Below are 13,007 nucleotides of genomic sequence, written 5' to 3' on the forward strand. Positions count from 1 at the left end.
AGCGTAATATTATATAGACTTTGCCCCTCCTTTGACTAGAGCAAACTAAGAATCATTCTGCTGATGTCAAAGCTGATGTAAAGGACAGTCAAGAATACACTTTTTCCAGTAAAAGTGCCAAGGTGCAATTACATGTAATTGTATCTTGTGTGGTAGTGATATGCCCATGCACACAAACAATAGAAGTTGCACCACCATGCAAAGGACAGCGTTCAGTTGCCCTGACTTAGTTTATCTGTGCAGTTGACATTTGAATATGTTCTTAGCCTATTTATAAATGTCATTTTGATGCAGTTAAGCCAGCATTTTGCTTTTCCTCTCCGTAACTGGTTGGTTGTTTTTTTTCCCCCTCCATAATTTGTGACTGGTCTAAGGTCTACAGAAAAACTTGCCTTATCTATACCTCATCTTGTGTGCTGTGGCTCTGTTCTTGCAAAAGTGGATCTTTGACCACTGCCGACCGCACAAATAATATTAGTGGCTGTTATATCTGTGAATGTGAGTTTATGCCCAGTTTCTGCTTTTTCTAATGTAGTATTTAGGTGTTTTAGTTGCACAGTAACACTTTTTTTTTTTTTTCTTTCCCAGTTACCATAAGTATGAGAATAAGTAAACTGGTTTCTTACTCTGAATAAGATGCTTTGGAAAGTATCACCTTAACTAGTTATACCAGAGTTTTAATGTGTGAAGGCTTTGATGTCTTGGAAGTCTTCCTGAAAAACACAGGGAAAGAAAATGATACCTTTCAGAATGTGCTCTTTTATGTTCTTTCATCCTTAGTTGAGAGTCCTTGATGGAGCAAAAATAAAAACTGAACTTCCAGTGAATATATAGAGAATATGGATCACCCCTAAGCAATTTGACAGTGGTGTTAGAAACAACCCATTGTGGTAAAGTGACAAAAACTGTGTGTCCCAGTGGCAGAGGATAGAAAGTTATTTCAATTATTATTTTTTTTTTCAGTCACAGTAAAATTATTGTAAGCAGATATAAAAGAGTAGTAGTTAGCACCTTCTCAGCTATAGAATCAGAAAATACATCACAGCCTGCAGTAATTGGGACTTGTTTTGACATGGTGCGGAATGCCAATATCTGTGTTGTATGGCACTGTGGTTCAAAATCAAAATTTACTGAAAGGGTTTATTAAATTATTCCTATAAGAATTGTAGTTCAACTCCTTCATTTATCTTGATGAATTGGAAAGTTGTTGTTTAGGAGAAGGAATGAATGACTAAAGAAAATTGCTTGCTATTGTTAGGGTAATTTACATACTATAGAAGAAGACACTGTCATGGGTAGAATTTTCCTGCCAGCTATAGGTGTAAATCCTTGGCCAAAGTTATTATTTGACTTAGTTCTCTTGTATGTGATAGCAGTATTAATGGTATGGTTTCAGAGGGGACAAAAAGTTTCTATTGACTGGGTGAGATTCTTGTGGATTTAATTTTGTTATTTCTAAAAATAAGTAAATATTGCGCAGAAAGTTACAAAGTTTCTGTAGTAATTCCAGCTTATTCTATGACCTTAAAACCTATCCAGTATCCCAGTAACCCTAGAAACTCTTTTTTGTTTAAAATTACTTTGACAAATCCACTATTACCCAATATGTAAGTAACTTGATCCAACTGGAAAATAATTTGGTGAGAGAGACTTGTAAAGACTGAACCTTGTATGTCTGAGTTTTCCTTGGACAGATTGGTGAGGGATGGCCGCTCGGGGTGTGCATCAATAACAGGCACTTCTTCCACTTAGTCCCAGCTAAGCTGAAGCTCCAAGAGAGAAACCCTTAACTCACAGTAACAGGATATCAGCAAATTGTGCCCCATGATGCTTTCAGGGCTCCAACTTTTGGAGCAGCCTCACAGAAAATGTGCAGGTGTAGCTCAGGCCAGAGGCAAGCAATCTTTCTTCTCACTTTCCATCAGAAAAAGGACCTCTCTTAATCTCTTTCGGAGGGGAGATTTTTTTACCCCTGTGCTACTTAACCCAGCCATGACTTCTGTTAGAGGGAGCAGGGTAAGGATGCAGTTTGTGTTCACCTGAGTGATCAGTTTGATGTACATCAGTTTCCCCAGTGTCCTACTGCTAACGGCCAGGGGTTAGCCTCAGTGCACAGAGCCCCTAAGAGTCTGGATCCACTACTATCCTTGATGAAAAAGGAGAAGAAGTATTACAGATTTCACCTCTTCCACATTTAAAGGTCATGGCCTTGTGCCCTCTCCAAAAAGTCCCCGTTTATCAGGAGCCCCATTGACCTTCACCATATGTCACATAAAGGGCACATGTGCTATATGTGGGGCATTGGTGTCTGGTTGCCCCATCATTTATGCGGCAGAGCCTCATCACAGCAAGGCCAGTTGCAATGAGGAGGTGTGAGCAGATTTGAAGCTTTATCTGTAGAACATTTTTGCATTAGAGATGTTTGATCACGTTCAGATGGTAATTTATTATGGGAAAGCTTAAAAAAAATCTGTATTCTTATCGTGTTCTGTTTATATTACTACAAATATTCCATAACTGATTTGATATTGCTTCAGAATATGAGATATTCTTTAATACCTAGGCAATATTTGCATCTCAAGCCTGCTCATTATGTTGATTTTTATTTATCTGAATTTCCTACAAGGGAGGTAAAGTCAGAAGTCCAGGAAAACTGTTGTTCCACAGGATTATCAGAAGGGGGACATTTCTATGTCCCATTGGGTCTGCTCAGTGGAGCTGAGGAGGCTGAATGGTAGTGGGCAGGATGTGGTCATTACAGCCTTTGTGCACTGCTATCGAAACTGTGGTAGCAACAGACATATTTAAACATCTGTCACCGGTGTTATTCTAGTATGATTTTTAAAATAATACAGAGACAGGGAAGAGAAACAAATCTATCCTGGGAAGTCATTTACTGCAGCACAATGTTTGGGAGAAACACTGTGGTGATACAAGTAAGAGAGAGAGAGCATGCTAAAAGCACGTTAGCCAAAAGACAGCAAAATATTTATTTTTCTTTTCCTTTGTTACATAGGGCTTAATATGGCATGTATGGTTGCTTATTATTGGGGGTTTCTGACTTGTCCCACTGGATAACAGTTGCTTGTAACTTTGGATGTTTTGGCTCTGATTTTTCATAATAGGTGTTGGCCTCAGGTTGAAATTTTCCTAAGCTATTCTTGATGAAATTTCCATACTTTCCTGGAAGACTACTAAGAGTTATTATGTTATGATTATTATCTGGTCATAGTTTCAAAAATTCTGATGATTTTTTTTAACTCTGCTTTTCTGAAAAGTTACTGCCTGTGGCAAGAATTTGACTTTGTGGCTTTTGCCATCCATTGAAATTTTTTCTTATTTGAAAGGTTTTTTAAAAGCTTGAAACCCTTAAAAAAATGGCAACTTCTTATATGCTCAGTAAAGATTTCTTCTATACTAGAAGCAGAAACGTCTGAAAATTCTGTCTTCCCAGAGTATGCTAAAGCTTCTTGCAGCTATGCAGCTGGTTGTATGGTCCTCCAATAGCTGATATTTCCATTTACACAGTGCATGCCTCAACCCAATCGGAGACTGAGCATGGACCTTACCTTCCCCACTCCTATGTGTAATAAGATTGTAAGTATGCCAAGCCTAAAAATAAGTATGTTCCAGCGTAGGGCAAGAGAATGAAGCAAGAGTCTGCATTTCATGATTGTTGCTTTGGGCTAGAATGAAACAGAGCTACAGAACTGACAGCAGAACTTCAAATTTCCCAGTATATTCTGGGTCACAAGAGCCAATGGTCTGGAAAATGTAAATTTAATGCCTGAGCTAATGTTTTCATGTCTGTTGATTTATTGTGATCTAACGTTTTAATTCCCGCTGGTTGGTCTTCTTCATGGTCTCATGGAATCAAAGCAACAACTGGGGCAAAATCAAAGCACTGTCGTTTAGCAGGGTCTAAAATGTGCACTTCCTTTCCTACATGTGTATTTTCTGTGGTCCTGTTTAAAAGTCTGCAGCTGAAAACATAATTAAAATGCTTTCAGCAGTCTTGAAAACTCTCCAAAGTTTCTGAAAATAGGGAATGCTTCTTCCTATAAGGCATATTCAGAAAAGTGTGCACAAAAGAGGGGTGTTATAATCAATTACTAGTTCTGTAACTTAAACTACAGAATGAATTATCAGTTACATAATAGCTGAAATTACTACTTGTGTAGTGGTAACAAGTGATTTGAGCTTTGTGTGTGGAGTTCGTATCTAAAAGTTAGTGTGTGTGTCAAGTTCAATGGCAAAATATTACTGTCAAAGACACAACCTGTCCTCAAGCTGAGTGATAAAATCAAATAGAAAATACTGTTTTTCAGAGATCTTTCACCTCTGCCTATCAATTTAGAGGCCATGCAGTGCTTCAGAGACTGCACTGATTTCATTGCTTGACGATCTTTGCTCTTGAATGAGAACAACTGGTTTTACTGACCTGTTGCCCATGTTACAAACTGCCAGACTGGAATGATTTCTTACTGAAAGGGTATACAAAATGGTATCTGACTGATCTTTCATTTATTCTGGGTGAGGTGCTATAGTTGTATGCATTACTGTTGAGCATAGGTCATGTTTGTTCAGTCCCTCTGAGTTAGAGGCTACACCCCTGGGCACTTGAAATTTTGGTGAGAGGATGGGCAGCTGAGCAGTATGGCAGGGTTGAACCAGTTTTCTTAGCTGAACAGAAGTAGGGCATTTCAAGTTTGGAGCTTGAGAGTCTTGATTAATTGTTAAGTGCTTCTGAATGTCCATGTGACAGTCTTTTTTTTTTTTTTTTAATCTACAAATCGTGAAAATAATTCTCAGCCATTTCAGACATCACTACAATATCTACCCCTTTGTCACGTTGAGCTCAGAATACTTTGATGTGCTTAAAGGCTTCTAAAATATTTTTAACTGATGGAGAAAACCGGCTGTTTATTACATATTGTGTCTTGCAGATAGTGAATTTGGCATGTGATTTACATTTATGCATAGCTTTACTTTTTTAAAAAAGCATTTATTGATTTGAACGTATCTTAGGTACATCAGACACTCCCTCTGTCCTTGTGCAATACTGAAACACTGGTTAAATATGAACATCATTTTTAATTAGGTTTTCCCAGTGCTGAAGTTGCTGCAGTCTGGTCTGTTCTCCATTATTTTGCCGGTCAGAAGTTGTTGACCTTTAGATTATGCTACAAAATCCATCTGTTGCTGCAGGCTTTTGTGAGGAGAGATGTAAAGAAATATTATCTCCTGTCAGTCAGCCATGTAAACAAACCTGAATATAGGCAGCGGCTCTGTTTCCAAGATCTGAGTTCATTCAAAATAAGGAGGGAGAGGAGAAGTTGTGAGCCAGTGCTCCCTATCCACTGGAGAATCCTTTCTCAGCTGTTGTACTGTAATAAAATGCCATTGTCCTATTTTAAAATCCCCCTGCTCTTCATGGGAGACGCTGCTCTGCGGATAACCCTAACCAGTTATCAAATCCTCTTCTGTGATCCAGGAAGATGAAGACCATAACCCCCTCCTTTGCCAGATATCTCTCTGTGCCCTCCCCATTGCCACCTTCCAGCTTGGTCTTAGGGCAGCCTCACCTGTGAGATTTCCTTGTTAACAATCTGGTATTTGCACTTTTTGTTACGTACCCATCAGCTGTCTATTTCCATCCCCTAACTACTCTTTGACATTTCCCCTAATTTAGCACTTTGTGTCCCACAGCCTCCAAGACTGTCTAGAGAACTGACCCTCCTTTCTGTCCCCCCAATGTGGGCTGGCGGCATACTCGACGGTCTTTGGTTTACTGATAAACTAAAAGTTAGTTGTCCTACTGTGGTTTAAATATGGTCCTTCCAGTAACTTTTACTCATATAAATGCCACTGACGTGTCTGAAGTTTCTGAGTCCAATTTAAAATGAGAGTGACAAATGGTTCTCCTAATTACAATGCAACGATGTTCTTACTCTTCACCTGCATTACGTAAATTATCAATGCCTTTTAATTATGCAAATTTTCTTCCACTAACATGGTAAGCAGGCTGTTCTCAAGACTATTTTGGTCATGTTCTCAGATGTGTTTGCAACATTTTCTAATTTTAGCTTCCTGTGTTTTATTAGTCTCTAAACCTGCGATTTCTGTTTATCATTCAAATGCTATCATATCCTAGCTTTACTGCACTTGCATGTCCTATGGCAATAGTATTATTCCATTTATCTGATGTCTTTATTCGTAGTTTTCATTTCATTTAGGAAAAAAAAGAAAGGGTTAGATTTTCTTGGCTCTTAGCATCTATTCAGAAAACTCCCACAGTCCACACCCATCACAAAATTGTCCTCTTCTCATAGTTTCATGAATCTGAGCTCTTTGCACTGCCTTATTATCCTTTTAAAAAGTACTTCCCAGTGGTGCTCACATTAAGCAAGAACTAATACACCCACAATTTGTTCTCAGAGTCAAAAGCTAGATATGTTATTATGATATATTATATTTGTGTGCTTGTCATATATATGCTAAAAATACATGGGAACATGCTCTTCAAAAACTTTTCTCATTTCTGTTTTCATGAGCAAATTCAGAAATTGCACCATACAAGTGTCAGTTTTGAGCAGACTCCCTGTGGTGTATGAAATTTTTGGATGAAAATGTGATAAGGGATGGACACGATCACTAGAAAGTGTCTTATCTCCGGGAGCTTTATTCAGGAAATGTTTCAAAGGAAATCATAAGAAATCATTTCAAGGTGGTGAGATAGCCTACCTCCACGTGAGGTGTCTGCAATTTTCTGTGTGTCTTGGAATGTTTATGTCCATAAACATTGAGATGCTAGGACTTAAAAGGTCATTGGAAGTCTGTAGTGGTAATTTAGATGATTGTTTGTGCAGTTTTACCATTACCATTAGGTTGTGTTACTTAGCAAGGTCAGTCATCCAGATTATACTCTGAGGTGTGTATTTTTCAAAAAATTGTCTCATAAAAGAGACAAAGATGCCATTCTTCATGGTCATAGACAGTCCTCATTAATAGCATATCACTTCATCAAATGAAAAAATACATCATCTGCAATGAAGGTAGTCATTCATCACTATTTACAAAGGTTTTCAGATACTATTGTATCTTTGTATCAGGCTTCATTTTGCAGACTGACATATGAAGTATTCCTCTGAAGACAACAACAGGGGAAGTCTTATACTCATACCCCAAAGGTCACTTTTCAGACTTATGATTTTTGCTACTGAAAGTTACATAGTTTGGTCATCTCAACTTGGGTTTTACGTATATAGAATTGTCTAAAAAAAAAAAAAAAAATTAAGGTGTTTACAAAAAGAGATTTTGGAACAATTTGATGAAGTGAATAGTAACAGGTCAGCTGGTCCTAATAGTAATTGTCCAGGAAATTGCTGAGCCTGTAATTATGGTATGCAGCCTATCAGGTAAATCAGTGTCTATACTAAAATTTTTTAAAGGGCTCCAGGGATCATTCTGAGAACTGCAAACAATTAACTCTGACTTCTGTAAGGCTGAACGTTAGATATGATAATAAGGAAAAGATGGATAAACAGAAAGATAAATATAGCACATTACGTAAGAGTCAGTATGATGTCTGTAGAGGGAAGTCATGTTTCTCCAGTTCCTCTGAGTGTGTGAAGAATTGATATAGTGGACTTGGATTTGGAAAGGCTTTTCTTAAGGTTTCTCAATAGAACTTCCTAAAGCAACTAAGCTGCCACGAGAGAGAGGAAGGTTCTCACAGATTAATAATGGCTTAAATGACAGGAAACAATAAATGGCTGGTTTTGCACCATAAATAAAGATTACTGTCATAAGCCTACCAGGATCTTTGCTCTGTAATGCATTCATAAATTGCCTGGAAAAAAGAGATGAAGAACGCTGTGACAAAGATTTTTGATAACACAAAATTATTCAAAACTAAGGCTGATTGCGAGGAGTTGCAGACAACTCAAAATATTGATTGAATGGATGACAGAATTGCAGATAATATTCAGTAATGATAAATACTGAATAATGTATAGAGGGAAAAATCATCCGAACTGTACAGGCCTTGGGGCTTGCAGAATGTTGGTCCAAAAAAAATGTGCATGAGGCCAGAAATGAGTAAGGAACCCTGATCTGGCTGGTCAGCCCCTTTCATGGACTGCTACTTGGTGTCTGTAATGGTCACGAGCTCTTAATCTTGGCCAAGGTCAGCCTATGGCCATTCTTACAATAGCCTGTCAGAGGACATAGGCTTTGTAGAGGCTTTTTGAAAGTTTGGGCTTGCTTGGTAGGGAGGAAATTATGTCTTTTCCTCATTGTAAAGGTGCTGAGATTACTGTAAAGAAGGTGTGTTCCAGTCCTTGTGCTGCAGCAACATGAAAATGGCTAGTTGGTGGAGGGCTGCAGCAAGTTGGCATCTGGTACAAGATATTTTAGACCCTAAAGGCACCTGCCTCTACCCACCCTAGTGTATTGAAAGATATGAGAAAGAGGCAAAGTCTGGGTCCAGAAAGACCACTGGGCCTGAGGCACATTTCTCTGATCACACATCCAACTCCTTCGGGAGAAGAATTAGAGCATGTGCATACATCTACTCCCTAGAAAAGTAGAAGGGTATCAAGAAGCATGTTAGCAGCCTCCTGGCAGAGGATGACACCCCTCTTACAGATCCACAGGAAATGCAAGAAGAAAGGGTGCTCTATGTACACCTTTTGTCTCTGGATTCTGTTCATTCTGGCACTTGCCAGGCCTTGTGGGATTGGCCACCAATGGTCAGCATGGAGACTGGGAGCAGCTGGAGCTGTAGGAGGAGGTTTAGGCAGGGAAATTAAGACCGAGTGCTGGTGTTGTCTCAGCACCCAGATGAAGACCTAATGGGAAGGTAAAGGATCATCCCTTCCTCGGGTGACAGAAATCAGACCCAAGATCTTCATTTTCTGGAAAGGTGGTAGCCAAATTCTTGTACATTTAGAATGGAATTTTGCCTGGCATCTACTAAGACAGTCTCTTCCTTCTCACCAACCGTATCCCAGAGGACCATATCCAAGGCTTCCCCAAGGACTCTGTGAGACAGCTGATGATGGTGGTGTTACTCCTTTATATGACTGTCTCTACACGCAGGCTGTCTTGGGGGATGGGGCTGTGGATGCATCAGTGACCTCCTCCAACGATGTGAAGGAGCCCTGCCATGAATTACATTTGCTGGTTTTGTCCTCTAGGACAAATTTCCAGCACCTGCCCATGGGTGTGGAGGGATGGCTAGAAAAACTGGGTTTGGGGTGAGCGGGATCCAGGAGGCAGTGCACGAGAGGAAGAGAGGAAAGAATCAGCAGGAGAAGAAATGGAGTATCTTCTCTCAGAATGCCCTCTTCCACACATTGTGGCATCCCTCTTCACCCCCTGCTAAGGAACCTGTCTTGTGTTTGGTGGCATTGGCTAGCTGTGCATGCCTGTGGTAAGGGGGCATCCACAGGTATCTCCCCTCGTTCACGTAGCTTCTGAGCTACGTGAGTTTTTTTGATGGTGCCATGGAACGAGGGGAGATATCTGTGGATGGTCAACACCTTCCAGTATTTAAAGGGACCATATTCCTTCTTCCTGGACCAAAGGCAATCTCTCTGGATTTGCCCTGGGACCCAGCACAGGAAGAAGCTCTCCCTGGTAAAGCAATGAACTTGGTAGAGGGGTCCTTTGAAAAACACAACAAAGAATTCCTCTTGCCTTCCCCATTCCATGCAGTGCCACCAGCACACAACTGGGACTTGCTCTGGTAGCTCTGGTGAGTTCCCCTCCTGCAAGTAGGTGGTAATTGCCATGGGGCTGCGAGGGAGGTTCCTGCAGGGAGAAAGGACTTGGGGTTATGGGGTGGAAGGACTACTTTTTGGGAAGAAGGCTGAGTAAGGAGAACAGGCTCTGCTCCTGCTGTGGCAATTGCTGTGTGCCCAACCCACTGATTCATATGCAGTTAAGGTCAGTCCATCTCCCTGTACTGGCTATGGGCTTGGTTTGCACGGTAGCCATTTGAGATAGATAGCCATGTCATGTACCAAGAGCAAAGGGCTTTAGACCTAGGAGGTGGACTCTCAGCAAAGAGAAACAGTAATGTGTCATACAGTTGATCTGTCACAAATCCCATTAGCAAATCAAGAATCACAGTAATAAGAGTTGCAAATAGTTCATAGACTAAAATATGTTCAAATAAACAAAACATCTGTAGAACAGCTATGACTAGTAAGTTAATTAAAACGATACGTTTACTGTAATTTCTAAGTGAAACTAGGGTCTAAATTCACTGAGTAAATAAATGATTGGAAATTATGAATTTGTTTTTATTAAAGAAGAGGGAGGACTAGAGAGTGCTGTTCTGAGCAACTGACATGTGATAATGACTGCTCCTGCAGAAAAGCATAATAGAAAGTCGTCTGAGTCACTCATTAACATCTATCACTGACCTTTCTGTAAATTGTAAGTCATTAAAACCCAATATAGCTACTCCGGAACTTAAATAGTAATTTTTACCATACTAAAATGTTTAATTTGAATTTACTGCAGTAGTCTTAGAGGCTCAAGCTCTTATTCTGAGCAGGTTGGGGAAAGTAATTGTGATCTAAACTTGATCCAGAAAGCCAAAGCCTTGTTTAATATTACTGTATTGAGGGATAAAAGTTATTTTACATTGTTTAATTGTCAATCCATTCCTTGGTTTCACTTCAAAGAGTGCCAATTTTGCTGGCAGTTCAGTGCTCTTAAAACATGTATCTTCTTAGAATAGAGTGAGAACATCACCTCATTTCTTACAGATCATCAGATGTCCACCAATTGGGGGATCTTTGTCTTGGATTGAATTTAAATCAGCAGTTTAGATGTGAAAGACGTGATATTTCATTAGCAATCCCTTGATCCACCCACTTCCCCTGGGTGCTGTTTTAGAATGATAATCCCAATCATTCTTCAAATCTTTATAAGCAATCAGTTTTAAGTGCAACTCTTAGAAGATAAGACTTTTCCTGCTAGTAAGATCTACACACACACAAAAAAATCCCAACCAAAAAATGCACAGGTGAGCTAGAGGCTTTGATCAGACAGGTATTCTTTTTAAGTCAGATTTAGTCATTTTAGATTTTGTTTCTGCATGTCTGATAGTATGTTAGAAAATAATCCAAATATAGTATTTAAAAAGAGTGAAAAGCTTCAAAATGAACCTCCTAGCCAATTTGGATTGGGTCAAGTGCTTGAAATAGTGCAATAAATCTCTTCTTTAATGTACAAAATTATTTTTAACCTGACATAAAGGTAACTTCCAGGTACCTTAACCTTACCAAAAAGGATCACAGATTTGGTTAAACTTCAAAACTCCTTTAAAATTCAAAAATCCTCTGACAAAGCACTGCGACTTTCTTTAACAGTCTTAATGTCACTATCTCGCTTATGTTAATAGTTTCCTTAATAGGGTGCCGCTCGTGTTACTTGTTCTCCCTGTTATGTGGTCAGGGCCTTTGTAGGTCTTTGCTGAAAGCTAGATTTTCTGGTGTAAATTGGAATTGAGTTTATTCCTTTTCCTGGAACAGTAATGAGATCATCGCATCAGCTTTGTGTTGTGACGTGATTAAGTTTGCACTGTGACTCAGTTACTTTGTCCTGGAGGGCAGAGTTATAAGTTTGACAGCCACAGTGGATATAGCAAAAGATAGTATCTTGTGGCAGACATCCAGATGCTCATTCTGCATCTGAAAACTGATTTAAGTCACCTTTTTTTAAAAGAACACAGTGTAAGAGTATATAGTGACTTCTTTTTTAACAAGAATCTGCCTGCTTCCATTTCCGTAACTGTGTTAATATTTAAATTATTGACCTAATCAGGTTAAGTGTATGGGCTGCAACATCTAATTTTAAGGCACACCTTGTTCATGGTAGTTGTGCAATAGCAAATGCAAAACAATGATGTAATTAGCTGCGCATCAGCAAAAACGTTGGAGGAGTTTTAACTTGAAACCTCTAAGAGAAAACAAACTGCCTTATTAAGTTAGAAATGCTTTATTTGGAACCTGTATGTTTTTATTATGAATATTACCATGTGATAATAGTACTTTATAATTTTTTCCCATAGTCAAAAAGAAAATGAGAGGAAAAAATATCCAGTTCACGTCCCGATTAGGTCATAGCTGAAAGCTGGGCTGTTGGTAGCTGTTTTGCACACAGTTCAATATGATTATCTATTCAACTGAAGCCAAGACTGCAGAAGCGGCAGTGCTGTAAGCTAGGTGTAAGGTTCACTGCCCGATCTGCGTGGGTGCAGTTTGTCAGAACCCTTGCGTTCATTAGAATTGGCTTTAGCCAGCGGTATCCATTCCTTGAACGTTAAATTCACCCACGAGATAAAAGCAAAAAACCGATTCATGTATAAAATAAGAAAATGTTTGTTCTTCTGCTGATGCTGAAATGTAATGTACTTGGAGATAGCAAAAGCTACAAGGGATCATTTTCTCTGGGAAAGACTTAATCGTATAATTCAAGATTGAAGTTTAACTTGTCTCAGCAAGCATTTCATGGCCAAATAAACACTGCATCACAAAGCTGGTTAACATTCAGCCACAGCAGCTGGACTCATATTTATTAAAATTTTCCCTAGGACTTGCTCTGCACTTTTAGGGAAAAGTCACTTCCCTATTTTTTTCTCTGTAGACATTGACTTCTAGGCTGTTTGCTCAAGATAAGCATCAAAATGAGGATGCAAAGGTCAATCTCTGCTGTATTAGAGAGTTACAAAGAGAAACAGTTGGTTTGTCTTCCAGAGAATGTTCTCCTATCCAAATTAAACTGTTCACTTCCTATAGGAAAAAGGGTTTCTTCTTTGGGAATTCAGCGGATTTTGTGTTTATGGAAGAACAGGCTCTCCTTTGTTGTGGACTTCTTCACTGAAAGTTTTATCTTTTCAGCTTTCTACCTTCTTATCTCCCCCTTTTAATGACAAAAGTCAGTGAGCTCATGGTTAAGGCTCTGCGATACTGGATGCAGTGGAGTCTGCT

At 39.3% G+C, this 13,007-nt stretch overlaps 1 protein-coding gene across 5 annotated transcripts in view; it reads left to right on the plus strand.

The window, feature by feature from the left end:
• ULK4 (unc-51 like kinase 4) overlaps positions 1-13,007 on the plus strand; it is a 257,174-nt gene that overhangs the window by 228,557 nt on the left and 15,610 nt on the right. Inside the window, exon 38 of one of the 5 annotated variants that reach the window (XM_054814066.1) lies at positions 3,529-3,597. The exons of the other annotated variants lie outside the window; for them this stretch is intronic. Coding sequence (XP_054670041.1) covers positions 3,529-3,597 — 69 coding nt within the window. The remainder of the gene's footprint in view (positions 1-3,528; positions 3,598-13,007) is intronic. 5 annotated transcript variants of the gene reach the window in all.

This window comes from Grus americana, chromosome 2 (assembly GCF_028858705.1).
Source record: "Grus americana isolate bGruAme1 chromosome 2, bGruAme1.mat, whole genome shotgun sequence".
Classification (NCBI taxonomy): domain Eukaryota; kingdom Metazoa; phylum Chordata; class Aves; order Gruiformes; family Gruidae; genus Grus; species Grus americana.